This window comes from Stegostoma tigrinum, chromosome 2 (assembly GCF_030684315.1).
Source record: "Stegostoma tigrinum isolate sSteTig4 chromosome 2, sSteTig4.hap1, whole genome shotgun sequence".
Classification (NCBI taxonomy): domain Eukaryota; kingdom Metazoa; phylum Chordata; class Chondrichthyes; order Orectolobiformes; family Stegostomatidae; genus Stegostoma; species Stegostoma tigrinum.
In genome coordinates this window covers 23,270,499-23,290,130 of record NC_081355.1, presented here as the reverse complement: position 1 = coordinate 23,290,130, position 19,632 = coordinate 23,270,499, and the positions used below count along the sequence as shown (strand labels likewise).

At 41.2% G+C, this 19,632-nt stretch overlaps 1 protein-coding gene across 2 annotated transcripts in view; it reads right to left on the bottom strand.

Moving 5' to 3' along the window:
* si:dkey-118j18.2 (uncharacterized) overlaps positions 1-19,632 on the bottom strand; it is a 57,319-nt gene that overhangs the window by 6,991 nt on the left and 30,696 nt on the right. For both annotated transcript variants that reach the window (XM_048549661.1, XM_048549653.1), the window contains exons 2-3: positions 4,571-4,639; positions 3,075-3,234 (exon numbers count right to left, since the gene is read on the bottom strand). In XM_048549661.1, coding sequence (XP_048405618.1) covers positions 3,075-3,234; positions 4,571-4,590 — 180 coding nt within the window. In that variant the 5' untranslated portion in view covers positions 4,591-4,639. The remainder of the gene's footprint in view (positions 1-3,074; positions 3,235-4,570; positions 4,640-19,632) is intronic.

The following is a 19,632-nucleotide window of genomic DNA, read 5'->3' as shown; positions in this document are numbered from 1 at the left end:
AGTGTGGAGCGAACAAGGGAGTCACGGAGAGAGTGGTCTCTCCGGAAAGCAGACAGGGGTGGGGATGGAAAAATGTCTTGGGTGGTGGGGTCGGATTGTAAATGGCGGAAGTGTCGGAGGATAATGCGTTGTATCCGGAGGTTGGTAGGGTGGTGTGTGAGAACGAGGGGGATCCTCTTGGGGCGGTTGTGGCGGGGGCGGGGTGTGAGGGATGTGTCGCGGGAAATGCGGGAGACGCGGTCAAGGGCGTTCTCAATCACCGTGGGGGGGAAGTTGCGGTCCTTAAAGAACTTGGACATCTGGGATGTGCGGGAGTGGAATGTCTTATCGTGGGAGCAGATGCGGCGGAGGCGGAGGAATTGGGAATAGGGGATGGAATTTTTGCAGGAGGGTGGGTGGGAGGAGGTGTATTCTAGGTAGCTGTGGGAGTCGGTGGGCTTGAAATGGACATCAGTTACAAGCTGGTTGCCTGAGATGGAGACTGAGAGGTCCAGGAAGGTGAGGGATGTGCTGGAGATGGCCCAGGTGAACTGAAGGTTGGGGTGGAAGGTGTTGGTGAAGTGGATGAACTGTTCGAGCTCCTCTGGGGAGCAAGAGGCGGCGCCGATACAGTCATCAATGTACCGGAGGAAGAGGTGCCATGGGCACCCGCATGGGCCCCAGCTATGCCTGCCTCTTTGTAGGTTACGTGGAACAGTCCATCTTCCGCACCTACACAGGCCCCAAACCCCAGACTAAGGGGGTGGCCATGGGCACCCGCATGGGCCCCAGCTATGCCTGCCTCTTTGTAGGTTACGTGGAACAGTCCATCTTCCGCACCTACACAGGCCCCAAACCCCACCTCTTCCTCCGGTACATTGATGACTGTATCGGCGCCGCCTCTTGCTCCCCAGAGGAGCTCGAACAGTTCATCCACTTCACCAACACCTTCCACCCCAACCTTCAGTTCACCTGGGCCATCTCCAGCACATCCCTCACCTTCCTGGATCTCTCAGTCTCCATCTCAGGCAACCAGCTTGTAACTGATGTCCATTTCAAGCCCACCGACTCCCACAGCTACCTAGAATACACCTCCTCCCACCCACCCTCCTGCAAAAATTCCATCCCCTATTCCCAATTCCTCCGCCTCCGCCGCATCTGCTCCCACGATAAGACATTCCACTCCCGCACATCCCAGATGTCCAAGTTCTTTAAGGACCGCAACTTCCCCCCCACGGTGATTGAGAACGCCCTTGACCGCGTCTCCCGCATTTCCCGCGACACATCCCTCACACCCCGCCCCCGCCACAACCGCCCCAAGAGGATCCCCCTCGTTCTCACACACCACCCTACCAACCTCCGGATACAACGCATTATCCTCCGACACTTCCGCCATTTACAATCCGACCCCACCACCCAAGACATTTTTCCATCCCCACCCCTGTCTGCTTTCCGGAGAGACCACTCTCTCCGTGACTCCCTTGTTCGCTCCACACTGCCCTCCAACCCCACCACACCCGGCACCTTCCCCTGCAACCGCAGGAAATGCAACACTTGTCCCCACACCTCCTCCCTCACCCCCATCCCAGGCCCCAAGATGACATTCCACATTAAGCAGAGGTTCACCTGCACATCTGCCAATGTGGTATACTGCATCCACTGTACCCGGTGCGGCTTTCTCTACATTGGGGAAACCAAGCGGAGGCTTGGGGACCGCTTTGCAGAACACCTCCGCTCAGTTCGCAACAAACAACTGCACCTCCCAGTCGCAAACCATTTCCACTCCCCCTCCCATTCTCTTGATGACATGTCCATCATGGGCCTCCTGCACTGCCACAATGATGCCACCCGAAGGTTGCAGGAACAGCAACTCATATTCCGCCTGGGAACCCTGCAGCCATATGGTATCAATGTGGACTTCACCAGTTTCAAAATCTCCCCTTCCCCCACTGCATCCCTAAACCAGCCCAGTTCATCCCCTCCCCCCACTGCACCACACAACCAGCCCAGCTCTTCCCCCCCACCCACTGCATCCCAAAACCAGTCCAACCTGTCTCTGCCTCCCTAACCGGTTCTTCCTCTCACCCATCCCTTCCTCCCACCCCAAGCCGCACCCCCAGCTACCTACTAACCTCATCCCACCTCCTTGACCTGTCCGTCTTCCCTGGACTGACCTATCCCCTCCCTACCTCCCCACCCACACCTTCTCCACCTATCTTCTTTACTCTCCATCTTTGGTCCGCCTCCCCCCTCTCCCTATTTATTCCAGTTCCCTCCCCCTATCCCCCTCTCTGATGAAGGGTCTAGGCCCGAAACGTCAGCTTTTGTGCTCCTGAGATGCTGCTTGGCCTGCTGTGTTCATCCAGCCTCACATTTTATTATCGATGCATCACAGATGTTGAATTTGAAATGTTAAATTTGGAAAAGGATGGAAACAATGGTCAAAAAAACTAATAGTGAAACAAGGTATGAGGTTGAGATTCAACACATCAATATCATTAAGCAGAACAAAGAAACAAAACCATGGTACTGCATTAAGAACATGCAGTATGGGGTGACTTCTGAAGCAAACCCTGAGTAAACTGCGACCAACTATTTCAACATATATTTGACAGTCACGTACAATTCAATAATAGGTAAAGATTTTCAAACATAATTATGAAATATTCTAAAAAGAATAATAAAACAAATTTTCAAGTGCCATATTTTACAAAAGAAGGTCTACATAAACTGGTAGATTTCTATTGTTCAATTTTAAAAGCTGAGGAAGAATCAAGCAATCATTGAATTAAGATGGTAGGATCAATTTTGATTTCAACATTACTGAAAATTGAAGCCTTCAATCCTAATGAAACATTCAGGAATAAAGGAAATACCATAAGAATTCTAGAATTCTGTGAAGAGTACCTATTCTTTCATCACTATCCCTTTCCCTCATCTCTTTATAATCTTCATCACCCTATAGGAATATGGTCATTAAATTTACATTCAACAATTTTAGTGACATCTTTGCCTCAGTCTTCTCAACAAAAAGCATATTATGTTCAAATTGCACACAATGCTTCACAAGGAAACAGGGAACAATAGCCACTTACATTTTGCCGTTCACAGAGTTGATGTAGATAGGCCCTGCCTCCGACAATCACTATCTGGGCATTCCGTGGATTGCTTAGATAAGCATCTAGTTGTCGCTGCCTTGAGCGATACCAGCAAATGTAGAAGAAGATTTTGACAATAATAAATATAATCACTATTCTGTTGGAATGAAAGAAAATTCATTAGGCCATGAAATATTTCTTTCATTAGTAAATAGCCAACATCCAGCAAAACAGTTGAATTAATAGCCTTATAAATTTAAAAGTAAGCTAAAATACACATTGCAGAATGCACTGGCCTCTTTTACACGTCACTGCATTACATCATTAGCTGCCTACAAAAAAATTAAATAGTTCACAACTTTGCAATTTATTGGCTGTTCATGGTAGCACTCTTGCCTCAGAGGCAGAAGATTGTGGATTCAAGTTCCATTCCAGGGTTTTGAATACAATATTTTTGATTACGCTTCACAGCAGTACTGAGAGTGTGCTGCACAGTCAGAGGTATCATCTTTCAGGTGTGCTGTTAAAAAAATAGCTTAGGTTGAAATGAAAGATTCCACAGTACTATTTTGCAAAACAGCAAGGTCAAGACATATTCCTCAGTAAACATTACAAAAACATACACAGTTACATTATTATTTGTGGTATTTGTGGGATCTTATGCACAAATTGAGTACCATCTTAAGTTACATTAGGCTGCAAAATAGTTTAGTACATTGAGAGAGAAAAATGTGCTACATAAATTAGTTTATGGTAACTCATTAAAACAGGTTCCAAATTCTTATAACAGCACTTGCAAAATGGGAACTGGGAAGCAATTATAACTTGTGACCAATATTGTTCCCAAGGACCAAACCAAGATGATGTTATACAACTTACAGATTTGAATCAACTATTTAAACTCACTGTATAAGTTACATATATAGCAAGCACTCAGGTGCCAACGTGAAACATGCTTTGTTATTAGCTCTACAGGTATCTCCAAAGCTGAAAAAAAATGCAGATGCCGATCTTTTTATAAGCAGCACACTGACATCCTTAAAATGAAAGTTAAGAAAAAGAACTGTAATTAAATTTTTAGCTCATCAAGAGTGGAAATGACAAGGGTAAAGATATGCAGCAGTATCAGAGGAGTGCTTATTAAAAACTAATGGCAGTGAGGCAGGATCCTCAGGATGGATAAAATGATAGCTAACAGCAGTTTTTTCTCAGGAGATAAATACTTATAAAAAAAGGAAAATGACAACAATAATGAGCTCATTTTCAAGGTGTACCATGATTAATGTGGAAGCAGTTAAGCAAAAATCACAAAATTATGATCAAAAGTATCCCATATCTCCACAAGACCTTTATTCAAAAATTAAATGGGCGTTTGGATGTAGCCTAAAACATTGAAATCACTGCAGTGAGAATAATTGTGAAGTGAGTGATAGTTTATTGTACATGTAATTATTGCTTATGCCAACATTGCCATATTTTAAAATAGTACTTACATGTACCAATAGAGTTCCATTGTATATCATATGGGAAGACTTCTCATTACCACAGAGAGAATCTAGAAACTGTAAAGTCAGAGCAGAGAACATTGTTCAGAAAATTATCTGTAAATATTCATTATCAACAACAGTAATGATCACAGGTCTTATTTAAGTTCAAAAGATACATTTCTGTGGTGTTTGCACATGATCATGTCCTTTATCACTTGGTCTGTAAAACATAACATCACAAGTCTGCCTTAACAATCAACTGCAAGGACTACATTTATATTATTTGGAGATACAAACTGGAAATTGGAAGTTTGGAGTTTTTTTTTAAACTCACAGGAAAAGCAGATCCGTCACTGAACAGTTACACAACAGCATGTAATGTTTCAAAAAGCTGGATTTTGTATTTTGACAGACACATTAAGCCCAAATATACCTGGCCCAAAAAAAGTGCCCAGCAACAGCTTTTGGATTTGCTTCATGCTAGTTTGAGGGATGGTCTGAGGGCAGTTGCATTCAAATCTCCAGATGACTAGAAACCTGCTGGATTGTGCACGGAGGAAAGCCAGCATTAGAGAGTTGGGCAGATAAATGGCAGATGGAGTTCAATCCAGGCAAATGCGAGGTGATGCATTTTGGAAGATCTAATCCATAAGCAAACTATACAGTAAATGGAAAAGTCCTGGGGAAAATTAATGTTCAGAGATATCTGGGTGTTCAGGTCCATTGTTCCCTGAAGGTGGCAACGCAGGTCAATAGAGTGGTCAAGAAGGCACATGGCATGCTTTCCTTCATCAGACAGGGTAGTGAGTACAAGAGTTGGCAGGTCATGTTACAGTTGTATAAGACTTTGGTTCAGCCACATTTAGAGTACTGCGTACAGTTCTGGTCACCACATTACCAAAAGGATGTGGATGCTTTGGAGAGGGTGCGGAGGAGGTTCAGCAGGATGTTGTTTGGTATGGAGGGCGCCAGCTATGAAGAAAGGTTGAGTAAATTAGGATTTTTTTATTAGAAAGACGAAGATTGAGGAGGGATCTGACTGAGGTAGATAAAATCATGAGGGATATAGACATGGTGGATAGCAAGATGCTTTTTCCTCAGAGTGGGGGACTCAAATACTAGGGGTCATGAATTCAAAGTGAGAGGAGGAAAGTTTAGGGAAGATATGCGTGGGAAGTTCTTTACGCAGAGGGTGGTGGGTGTCTGGAATGCGTTGCCAGTGGAGGTGGTACACGTAGACACGATAGTGTCTTTTAAGATGTATCCGGACAGGTACATGGATGGGCAGGGAGCAAAGGGATACAGACCCTTAGAAAACAGATGACAGGTTTAGACAGAGGATCTCGATCGGCACAGGTTTGGAGGGCTGAAGGGCCTGTTCCTGTGCTGTAATTTTCTTTGTTCTTAAAAGCCTTAGAAAAGAAAGAATTCTAACTCAGGAAAACTCGAAGTCCAAATGAACGGCTACAAAAATGATTATCGTCAGACTTGACAACCCGAATATCACTGCTTAACACCAAAAGAACTTTGAAAGTTACCTCATTTTACCTTTGTGGAACCTACAATCTTATGAATCTTGATCCACAGAACTTTCTCCTTTCTGTCTAGGTTTTGCACTCACACTATTTCAGCAAAACTGTCCGCCTTACTTGTGAATGAAATAATCACGTTTGGAATAAAGGGAGCATAGTTTAAGTTTACATTTAGTAATTAATAATATATTTTACCGTGTATTTATTATAACAAACTTATCATCTAACCAATGTTTGTTTTATTGTTATTGATGAAACCTGGTCTGAATTTCTCTCATCTTAGACAGTGGTCACAGACAGACAAATTGACCATATAAGTGATTAAAATCAGTAATTTAAACCTTGTGAACCAAGCCCCACCCAATAGTGGGGCTTGGTTCACAAAACTACTTATCTAGAGTCAATGAAGTACAGCGTAACTGTGTACTTTAGGCAAGAACTGCAGGTGCTGAAAATATTCCCTCCATTGGCACAAACAGCATGCTCACGTGAAGAGGAATCTGATTTCATTCAGAAACAGCATAAAGCAATCTAAAAATATGGTGTTATCAGAAGGAAGAAGAATCCATGACTCAGTGGCCTGAATTATATCCTGCATTGAGCACAAGCACTGAGGGTCAATTCAAGGCCTTTGAAAGCTGGATAGTGACATGAATCTGGAGAAGTAGGTGGATCATTTCTTCTTCAGTGACAGCAATGGGCTTCAGCAACAGCTTCGGTCCCAATAAGGGACTCTCCCTGGGCAGCATAATGAGCTATGTGAAGCAGTGGCTAGAGATTTACTCTGCAAACAATGCTGTGGAGAAGCTCCATATCTTCAACTCCAGCCTTCCTGAACCCCACATCTCCAGCCTCTGTTCTGCCCTTGCCTCCATTTTCTCTCCTCGTGCAGATGCTTCCTGAGGTTCAGACAGCTGGTGGGCCTCTAACCATATGCAAGACACATTTCAGCATGGTAGTTATTCACTGTTTGAAAAGATCACTGAGCGTGCTCTCATCCTGTATAGCCAAGTAACCTGTTAACAGTCACCATTTGATTCACATCAAGAGTGGCTATTTGGACAATATAAAGGCCAAATCAACATCCATGTTTGCTCCACGGCTGTGATGATGTCTCAAGCCATGTATTACGTGCAGAACCCAAGCTGAGCATCGCTAAGCAGATTAATGCTCAGTATGTGCCACTTAATGGTGCTTTCAATGATACCTTGCACCTACTCCTTGATTTCCCAAAGCCTGCCCACTACCCATAATACATGCAAACAGTGTGATGGAATACTTTTCACTTGCTTGCTTAATATAACTTTAAACAGCACCCAAGTAGCTCAACACCATCCATAACAAAGCAGTCACTTAATTGGCACCCCATTCACCTTTAGCATTCAAAAATGTATCAACTGGGACATTTGGGATGATAATAAATCACTAAAGTGTGACCCTAAGCTGATGCATGAATTGTTTACTGGTGCCACCTTACCTTGGTGAAGATGTGTGGATTTGTTAAGTTAAGAGAGATAAGTTCTTGTACAATGGATGATCCTACAAAGTGACGGACATGTCAAAAAAATGAAAAATGAAAATCTAACTTTTTAAAAAAAAAATTAAGTATCATTTCTTTTGTACTTACCATAAACTTATTAAATTCTAAAACTTGTGAAACATGCTTGTTCATGGAATGGGTCTTATAACTAATCAAGACTTGTAAACTGTAGATTGTCTCACTCAAACTTGGTCCAGAATTATAATTAACTTTTATTTAAGTCTGAAAACAAACCAAAGTCTTAAGTCTTACATTAGTGTAAAGTGGACAGTCATGAGCAATGTGGGGCTCTTTAAAAATTAATACTGGCAAAGGCTGCATCAGTATTCAGAGCAGATGAAGAAGTCAGAATGCCAGATATATTAAGAAATGAATATCAAGAGAGAGGCTGGGAATCACCAAAATTAACATCAGCGGAATAATGGTAACCAAAAAATTAAATAGTAATTAGTGGTAATCCCTCTCTATCCAAGGGTTTCTACTTAGGGTTTAAAAGGAAATAGGTAGGCATATTTGCGATACCTAACCACTACATTAGAAACACTCTCTGTTGAAGCACCATTCCTCTAGGTCAGTAGATCATGCATGTCATTCCAGTTAAGAAAGAAGAGAAAGAGAAGAAAGGTGAGAAAGGGAAACCAAGGAATTTATAGGCCAATCAGCTTAAGATTTGTTGCCAGGGAATTGTTGGAATGTACAATTAACTACTGAGTGATAGAACACCTTGATAGTTTTCACTTGGTTGTTCACGGATTTGTAAACAGGTGCTCAAGCTACAGGAACCTATTGAATTTTTTTTAAAGAAGGTATCAAAAGTAGCAGATAGGCAGATGTCCATGGGTGTTGCTTCTATCAATTACAAGAAGGGATTTAGTAAAGTCTCTTGCCAGAGGCCATTAAATAAAGCTTATGAAATTGAATACAATTAATGATCTTCTCAGGAAAATGATTGAGTGATTGCAGTCAGGAATATTGGACTGGAACTTTGATTGGTAAGATGTATTAATGATGCCGTTCAAGGAACAGATTTCTGGAGCTTCAGCTTTTCACAGTCTTTATTAATTACTGAGATGATGGAAAAGAATGCTACATTTCCTAACTTGATGATGACTCAAAGGTGGGTAGCACAGCAAGCAGTACAAATGGAGGCATAAAGGCAAAAGGCCAGATTGATAAATTAAGTGGATGGGAAAACTATACAAATGGATTTCAATCTTGGCAAATAGGAGGCTTGAAAAAGGAATGAACAGGGAACTTTATTAACATTGAAAAGCAATAAATAGTTGAATTTGAGGAAATTTCAGGGGCCCAGGAACACACAGTGGTAAAATTTCACAAACAGATGTAGGATATCAAAATAGCCAATAGAATGCTAGTCTTTATTTATATTTAGAAGATTACATTACTCCAAAATAAAGGTCACAGACCTGATCTTTAGCTCTACAAACTCCTGGTTAGACCACATCAATACTGGTGGAAGTAATCTGAGTTCTCTACAAAGTCAAGGGCACACTGGCATTTGGTTGATCAGAGTACAGATTTAACAGAATGATACCAATGGACACAAAAGGATTAAGCTACAAGGAGAAATTAGAAAAACAAAAGTTATATACCCTACAAGTCAAAAGGGTGTGGGGTCTTTGATCAAAATTCTCAAGATGTTAAGGGGAAAAACAAGGTTAATTGAGAAATTATTTCTGCAGTTTGGGGAGACAAGGACTTGGGGCATTATTTAAAAATGATGAACGAAACATTTCAACCTCAAAATCAAGAAAGACTGCTGCATGCAAGGAATGCAGGCCTAGAACTCATTTCTGACCAGCAACTGATGCTAGATCTGATTTCAATTTTAAAATCAGTAAGTGGTTAGGTTATGAGTCAGGCATGATCTCACTGAATGAAAGAACAAACTTGAGAGGTTTAGTGCCCTACTTCTGCTCCTATGATCACAAAAAAAAGCCAAAGTGTTTACTCTAGTTGTCTCAGTATCCCAATCCCACTTATCTTTATTCAGTGGTGCCTACGATGGGAAACAGGTTTGTGTTTGTCTGCATTGTTTCGTTGGAAGTTTTTTGATCATGAGGGTTCTATCTACAGTGAATCTTGTGCAATATATCAGGCAGCCACTGCTGCCTTGGAACCATAACCCATCAAGGAGTGAATACCTTCAGAATTGGGGATGCAGTCAGGAGACCAGGAGAAGGGTGGAGGAGGAGAAAAACCTTCAAAGTATGTTAATTTTTATACAAAGCAGTAAACTATTCCAAATCCAAAACGGAGGCAAAGTCTTCAGGAATTAAAATAAAATACATTAAGTTTCATGCTACAGTTTAAATTATACTGATGCTGAACAATTCAAAGAAAAAGGTCACAGTAGTGTAATTTTAAGAAATGATCAAGTGCGCACACAAGTTGAATCTCAAATGGCCAGAGAGGAATCAAAAAATCAGAATGTTGTTGCAAATTTGTCACTGGTGCATATTCTAGTTAAGGATAAATTATTCACCAGCTACTGAAGCACTTAATGACATAAATCATCCTCTTTCACAGTTCTGGTCATTTTTGTTTTAGTTAGATGATTACTGCACTTTACCAAAATACTATAAACCTATCAATATCATCTCACTTTTACATCAAATGCAGAACTTTCAGTATACTTTGTAGGCCTTGCTACTGCACTCAACTGCCTGTAGAAAAACAGACTCTTGTTTTTTTCTTTATATTGTCTTACGCAAGAACTTTGAGTCAATTTAACAGCACTCAAGAACAGAAACAAAAGCATTCCGCTTATCAAACTTCCTTCTAATGCATGAAATGTGCACTTGGGCAAGCTGCATTTTGGAAATAATAACAATAATAAGAACTTGCTGCCACATATCGTCTACTATGTGTAAACTTTTACAGTGAACAGTGATCAGATTTGCTTTGATGACTATGCTTATCTAATTAGGACTACCGGTTGTTTAAAAAAGAGTTGGTGTCCAAAAGAAACTAATTTACCAACAGTGGAATCAGTTGACTCATTGATATATTTGTGCAAAAAGCAAACATAAGTCTGAGCTAGAGGATGCCAGACTTGAATCGAAAATGTATACAACAAACCATTAGGAAATTTAAGAGATGTCAAATCTGTTATTGATATACCACCGCTGTGAATAAATCAAAATGCTTATGGGGCAACAGTAGTTATTACTGCATTTTCACGACTTGCCAAAAAATTTGATCAAAGAGCATCTTAAAATTGAGAGTGCTGACAGCCACATTACAGAAGTAAAATGGCCCACAATATGACTTCAGTTACCCACCAACCTCTGATTTTAAAACTGAAAATAGATCAAGCACCAATTGCTGCTGCAGAAGTGAGTTCTAGCATGCAGCTGTCTTTCCTAATTTTGGTGCCAAAATGTTAAGTTCATCATTTTTAAACATTGCCCCTCAAGTTCTCTTCTCCCCAACCTGCAGAAAGAGTTTATCTCAATTAACCTAGTTTTCTCCCCCTTGACATCTTCAGCATTTTGATCAAAACACCCCACAACCTTCTGACCATAGAACAGACTTGACATCTTTAAAAAATTTTCTGATGTTTTGTATGTATCTTTGATTCAAGCTTGGAATCCTCCAGCTCAGACTCAATTTTGCTTTTTGCACAAAGATGTCAACTAGTAAAATCCTCTCATAACACCCACAATCCATTTGTTATTCAAGTCAGAGGAGCTGAAAACAAATGTCAGAGCACCGACCACATTTACACAACAATGCTTTGCTTTGTAGAATCATACAGTATAGGAGAGGTCCTTTAGGCCGTTGAGTCTATACTGCCAAAAACACACTGCTACCAGGCCCACAGCCTTGGATATTGTGACACTGGAAGCACTCATCCACATAATCTTTCAAAAGATTGTGAGGTTACCTGCTGGAACTACTGTCCCAGGCAGTGCATTCCAGATACCCAGAACACTAGGTGAAAAATGTTTTCCTCAGTACTCTCTAAACCAAATTTTACTTTAGAAATGTGCCCCCCCGTTCTCTACATAGAGTAATGGGAGCCGTTACTTTTTATTCAGCATCTCCATGCCCCTCAATCTTCTACATCTGAATAAGTCCTCAACCTTCTCTGCTCCAATGAAAATAACCTGAGCTTACCCAACCTTTCTTCATAGTTGAGATAATGGGAACTGCAGATGCTGGAGAATCCAAGATAATAAAGTGTGAAGCTGGATGAACACAGCAGGCCAAGCAGCAGGGTCTAGGCCCGAAACGTCAGCTTTTGTGCTCCTGAGATGCTGCTTGGCCTGCTGTGTTCATCCAGCTTCACACTTTATTTTCTTTATAGTTGAAATGTCCATCCGAAGCATCACCCTGGTGAATCTCCTCTGCAGTCCTTCCATACTCTCTTATAACAACACAGAATCTTAATGTTCCAGCATGTTATGAAATACTGGCCTACAACACAACTCTACCAAATAACAAATCAGTTGTGGGAATCTACCTTTGAATGGACACATTATCTGTGTTAGTCAGATAGAATAAATTGTATTATAGACCTACATACGTCTTGAATCCATACACCAATGTTACACTTTGGATTTTAATATTTTATATTGCAGATCATCACATAATAATATAGCTCAGGCTTTTGATATAGAGCCTGAAAAAAAATCTACATTTTCTAACTTGTAAAATTGTCACATTAACCAAAACAAAGTTAAATGAACAACTTTTGTTTTTTTATGAAATAAATGATATCCATGTTCACAATAAATCAATGTTTCAAAATATTCATTCTTAGGATATGGGAATGTTTCCACCAAGATGAGACTTTATTATCCATCCTTAGAAACTGCTGATGCACCATTTTTTTGAACTGGAATTTAAACTCCGTGACAACGAAGGAACGGTGATCCATGTCCACATACAAATGTGATTTGAATTGGAAATTGTTTTCTCTGCAAATTAGACAACTACCATCCAATGGACAATTGTTTCCCACCAATTTAGTCACTTCTCATAAAGACTCAATAAGGACACCAAAGTCCCACAAGTGAGTAAAAGCAAATTACACCACCGAGGAAAGACCTCTCTTCTTAGAGCAGTGTCATTTTCTCTAAGAACTCTGAGCATTTATCCTATATACAGACATCAAACCACATTGCAGCCACTACCTTATCATATGCATGAATCAAGCCAGTCGCGAACCATTTCAACTCCCCCACCAACTCCTCAGATGACATGTCCATCCTGGGCCTCCTGCATTGCCACAATGACGCCACCCGAAAGATGCAGGACCAGCATCTCATATTTCGCTTGGGAACCCTGCAGCCCAAGGGTATCAATGTGGACTTCACAAGCTTCAAAATCTCCCCTCCCCTGACCGCATCCCAAAACCAGCCCAGCAGGTCTGTACCTCCCTAACCATTCCTTCCACCTCAAGCCCCACCCCCATCTCCCACCCACCAGTCTCATCCCGCCTCCTTGACCTGTCCATCCTCCCTGGACTGACCTATCCCCTCCCTAACTCCCCACCAACATTCATCTTCACTGGCTCTAACCCCGCCTCTTTGATTTGCCTATCTCCTCTCACCCTATCTTCTCCTTTATCCATCTTCTATCCGCCTCCCCCCTTCCCTATTAATTTCAGAATCCCCTTCCCCTCCCCAATTTCTGAAGAAGGGTCTCGATCTGAAACGTCAACTTTCCTGCTCCTCTGATGCTGCTTGGCCAAGATATAACATGAGTTTTTTTTAAATTAACACAACTTCTAGAGCTTTTTCTTCCTGTTTCAGACCCCTTGAGGTAAAGGCCAACATTTCTGTAACCAATTATTTTTGACATATGCAATACCTTAGTGATTTCTGTTTTTGGGCTACTGAACCCCTCACCTCCTAGATTCTCACTATTTCGAAAATTCTTTTACTTGGAAGTTCTGATCATGGTTAGATATAATCTCATACATCCCAGGTGGATGATTGACAGGATGTCACATAAGTCGTCAATGCTTAGGGTGGGATAAGTTGTCCGGTCTGATCTCCTGGACCAGGAGTGCCAAGATGTAGAGCTGTTACCTCCAAGGAGATTTGGGAACAAGTGATCTACACACAACTCCAATTTATCTTTCAGAAACTGGCCTTTCAAATTCATCCCTTTCTCTTTGAATCCAAATTAGATGGCTGTACACTTCCACACTTTGCCGTTTTTTTCCACATTAACTGATGCAGTTGGTGGAAGAGCAGGAGAGGAGTAAAGACAGTTTTTGGCAGAGAATAATGAGGATTTCGACCTTTGTAGTTTTATTGCCTTCAACATTAGTGTTTTATTGAACAAAAGTGGCATCTCAGCTCAATTAGCCCAAGACATTTGAATTAGTACATGAAACTAATGGAAGGAATTATTCAAAACTCCTGTGATCAAGCAACTAACAATTGGAACCTAAGGCATATTACGCCTTTCACAGTGATGTAATGTTGCTTTTTTTTGGCACATTTAAATTTTTGACATTTAAATTCTCTGTTGTGTTTCATAGCTCATCTATGTTACTTTATTTAGCATCCATTTGAAGTTTTATGGCAACAGATAATTCTAGTTTGGATCAGTCCACCATTTGCTTTGGTAAACTGAATCCTGTTAAGTTTTGCTTATACCTCATGTTTCTCAGTAGGTGCTACATATTTTCAAAATATATATACAATTTTTTTGAGCAAATTTTCCATTGTGAATACCTACTTCATATCCTGTGAGAACAGCAATGGTTGCTTAGCATGTAGCTTGGTTTCCCCGATACAGAGGAGGCCATAATGGGAACAGTGGATACAGTATATACAGTATGTGCAGGTGAACATCCATTTGATGTGGAAGCTCTTCTTAGGGCCTGGGATGGGGGTGAGGGGGGCAGGTATCGGGGCAGGTGTAACATTGCTTCAGTTGCAGGGAAAAGTGCCGGAGGTGGTGGGGCTGGAGGGGAGTGTGGAGTGGACAAGGGAGTCATAGAGAGAGTGGTCCCTCCGGAAAGCACATAAGGGTAGGGAGGGAAAAATGTTTTTGGTAGTGGGGTCAGATTGCAGATGGCAGAAATGTTGGAGGATGCTGCGTTGGATTTGGAGGTTGATGGGGTGCTATGTGAGGACCAGGGGGATTCTGTTTTGGTTATTATTACGGGTAGGGGGTGTGAGGGATGAGTTGTGGGAGTCACTGTCGAGGGCATTTTCGATCACTGTGGAGGGCATGTTGCGGTCCTTGAAAAAAAGGACATCTGGGATGTTCGGGAGTGGAATGCTTCATCTTGGGAGCAGAGGCAAAGGAATTGGGAATAGGAGATGGCCTTTTTACGGGAAGATGGGTGAGAAGAGAGTATTCTAGGTAGTTGTGGGAGTTGGTAGGCTTAAAATGGATATTGGCTCTGACTGGCTCTAACCCCGCCACTTTGACCTGCCTGTCTCCTCTCAACCATCTTCTCCTTTATCCATCTTCTATCCGCTTCCTCTTCTCTCCGTATTGATTTCAGAATCCCCTTCCCCTCCCCAATATCGGAAGAAGGGTCTCGACCCAAAACGCCAATTTTGCTGCTCATCAGTTGCTGCTTGGCCTATTGTGTTCATCCAGCTTCACACCGTGCTATCTCAGATTCTCCAGCATCGGCAGTTCCTACTATCTCATGTTATATCCAATTTGGAATTCTGTCCACTTGTGCATAACCTGCCTCAGTAAAAATATATTGGTCTCTGAAACTATACAATTCAGTGACTGACCACCAGAGTTATCAAACTGCTCTGACTTGTTCAGCATTACTATGGGTTGGCATTATAAAGCTATACATTGTTCTAGATTAACCATTGTGCAGTAAATTATTCAACTTCAGCTAGCCATTGTAGCAGTTAAATATTCTAACAAGTTTATGTTAAGAACGTAAGCCTCTTGTTTAAAAGTGTTAATACCTGTTAGAAGAACAAAAATGGCCAACTGAAAAGTTTCTACTCAAATATATAAATCTGGTGGATTTATAAACAAGAGTACCTTACAGGGATATTCGAATGCATTTTATGAAAAGGACAAAACAGATGTTCATGGGTATGACACCTGAAATACGTTTCCAATTTGACATCTATACACATTTGTAGTGCATCTGGAGCTGATCTGGTGTTACTTTGTTGCAATTATAGATTATTTAAATTATTGTTTGCATTGTTTCATTGTGAACTGACAAAGTCACGTTTATAGGAAGAACAAAGAGAGACAGCCTAGGAAGAAGTGTCTGCATAATGCATAATTCCATTATATACTGATTGCACCGATTTTGAAATATCACTAACTACTTGATTCTGCTCGTATCAATACAAGACTCAAATTTCTTTCCTAGTCAAGGGCGCCAAGTAAAAATTCAATTTCAGAAACAATGCAACTCACTTAATCATTCTGAAAATTTAATGAAATGCACACCCCTCCACAGTTCTGATATTCAGACCCAATGTGGGAATTATGAGTTGGTTTAGCATTTAAAAACTAAGAAATATTTTCAAAATGTAGTTATAATCATTTAGCGGTAGAGATCATGACTTGCTGAAAAACAGTTTACTGGAGTTTTGCATCCTGCACTTCACAGGACATATGGAAGAAATACAACTTGCAAGTAAAGGGAAACAAATTTATGCAGCAAGAATGGAGAGTAATGATTGGCTGGCAACTGGACTGATTGTAGAAGCATGGCCATGGGGGGATGCACCAGGTAGATGAAGACTGACAGTTAAAGATGGCTATTTCTGTCCCTTTGCCATTTCATTGATCTATACGCCCGAGTTGACCTTGTGGCTTTGCAATACTGCTCTACTCCTGTAAACTTACCTTCACAGGTCAATATCTGCACTGGGATTCTTACAGTTCCACATGCTAAAAGATTGACCTTATTGGTAACCTGAGAAATACAACCTTGAAATAACTTTAGAGACTGGTATCCCATCACAAAGTCACCCTTTATTTACACGTGTACAGTACACTGGCTGAGGCCAGCCAGCTCAGAGTCAGTCCCCTGCACTCAGGAGATTCTAAACCCCTGTTCATACTGGTCAGCCAGGGCTTTCTGATTGGGGTTGTTAACCTGGGGCATTCGAGGATCTTGTAATCACTTACATCCACCTGGTTCTAATCACTACAGACCCCAAACAATTTGCCTTCCAAGTTGTGTTGGTTAAGGTACATCAGAGCAATGCCATACGGCAACAGTTACCCCAATCAGATCATTTCTTGCTGGATACTGTATAAACCCATGAATGACCCTAAGGCTGTCACTTCTAGTTCTAAAAACTGCCCAGTCTGAGATTCACCTGAAAGGGTAATGTATCTCAACAGAGGAGGTTGGATGTTCCATGTAGCTACATGAACGCAGCATGAGTGGTGCTTGTCATCAACAGGATGTTACCATCAAGCCAAAAAGATGGTCATTTATCAGCCAAATGGGCAATGTGGTATATGCATTTCAGTGCTGGCATAATGTCAGGTACATAGGCCATATGTCCCAAAGAGTGGTGGATTATATCAAACGCCTACCTCTTCAACTGTTCAGAGCAAGAAGACTGCTGACCACACTTAAAGAGCAAGCTCAAAACAGTGTCCAACACAAGATGCGATTCAAGCTCAGACAACCTTTGCTAAATAATCCTTCACATGTTGGGAATTAGGCTGACAATGAAATTAAGATTGCATTTACTGGAAGTTACATATATTAATAAAATAGGGCAATGTACTTTGCACACAAAGAATATATACAAACATTACATCAGATACAACTCAACAAGATAGATGACAATCCTTCTCACTGCAAGATGAGAAGCCCTGGCAAAAGGTGTCTTTTTTCAGCAATACTCAAATGCATTCATCAAAAATGAACAGCTACTTCTGCAGTAACATTCAAGCATTTAATTAAAGGTAGGATTAGGCTGAAGACAATTGCTGTCTTTCTGCAAACTATGCTGGTAGAATTTGTTGCACATGAGAAATGTCAATGGATGGACATTCAACCTCTGAAAGAGCCAGGCATCTGGCACCAAGTCAGCATTCTTGATCTGCAGCCATGGTTTTCACTGGACATTTCATTAAACTGAAGCAACTTTTAAATTTCTATTTGCAAATACTGATCATTAAATGATTCCAGAATTGGTTGTCCCAAATTTTTTTACCAATCTTTCCAGAAAAAAAGATTAGCAACAGTTTAAACTGGATTTTAGTTTCTGCTTTTACTGCACAAATCTTTATTGCAAGTCGTGGTGCCAGGCAGGTGTTCACGGAAATTCAGCCTCAAGCCACCATGATATACACTCTACAAGCACCGTAGGATCACAACCTACAACTAATCATTGTTTCACAAAAAAAACCCATTGAAATAGTTTTTTTCCTCTTGGCCTTCCCCCACCCCGCCCTGAGATTTAGTCCATGATATCCACCCACTGTACCTTCAAACACATTTATAGAGTCATATAGCATGGAAACTGACCCTTTAGTCCAACTCATCTGTGCTGAGCAGACATTCCATCTGACCTAGTGCCATTTGCTAGCATTTGACCCATATCCCTTTAAATCCTTTCTCTTCCTATACCCATCCAGATCCCTTTTAAATGTTGCAATTTCACTCAGCTCCACCAATTCATCTGACAGCTTATTCCATACACACACCACTCTCTGCGTGAAAAAGTTATTCCTCAGGTCCTTTCAAGATTTTCTCCCCTCCCACCATAAACCTATGCCCTCTAGTTTTGGGCTTCCCCAACCTCAGGGAAATAAAAGACCTTGGCTATTCACCCTATCTACACTCTTCATAATTTTATAAAGCTCTGTAAGGTCATCTCTCAGTCTCCAACGCTCAGGGAAATAGACCCAGCCTATTCATTCTGTTCCTATAACTCAAACCATCCAGTTCTGGCAACATCCTTATGAATCGTTACTGCACCCTCTCAACTTGGACAATATCTTTGCTATGGAAGGGAGACTAGAACTGTGTGCAGTATTCTAAAAGGCGCCTCACCAACATCCTGTAAAGCCGCAACATGACATCCAACTCCTATTCTCAAAGATCTGAGCAATGAAGGAAAGCATGCCGTATGCCTTCTTCACCACCCGTGACTCCAATTTCAAGGAACTACGCACTTGCACCCATAGATCTCTTTGTTCAACAACAGTCCGCAGGTCATTACCATTATACTACGTGTATAAGTCCTGCCCTGGTTTGCCTTACCAAAATGCAACATCTCTCATTTATCTAAATTAAACTACACTCGTCACTCCTCAGTCCATTGGCCCAAATGATCAATGTCTCGTACTCTGAGATAATCTTCTTCACTGTCCACATCATCACGTATTTTGGTGTCATCTGAAGACTTACCAATCATACCTCGTATATTCACATCCAAATCATTTACATAAAATGATGAAAAGCAGTGGACCTAGCAACGATCCTTGTGGCACACCACTGGTCACAAGCCTCCAGTCCAAAAAACAACCCTCTACCACCACCGTCAGTCTCCTATCTTCAAGCCAATTTTGTATCCAACTGGTCAGCTCCCGCTATGTGATCTAACTTTACTAACCAGCCTATCATGCCGAACCTTGTTGAATGCTTTGCCGAAGTCCATATAGACAATGTCTACTGGTCTGCCTTAAATCTTTTTTGTCACCTCTTCAAAAAACCGCTGACACCAATCTGCTGTTCCTTCCTCCAACATAAAACAATACTGTTAACTATTCTCTCTGGTCTAGTACATTTCTACTTTCCTTCAAATTTCCCATCAACTCACCTATTCTTCAAAAAAAACCCCTAAACTCTGCTGTACTTGCAAACTAGCACTCCATCTCCAAACCACTCATTCCTTATCACAGTTAACTGAACATAGTGCTATCTTCCAAATTGATGCTGATCTTTTCTAGAAATTGATGCTTGAACAAGAAACAATCTCTACTCAGAAGATCAAGGTGTAGATCATTTTGATTGGAGATTTAAAGAAAAGCAACAGAAAGAA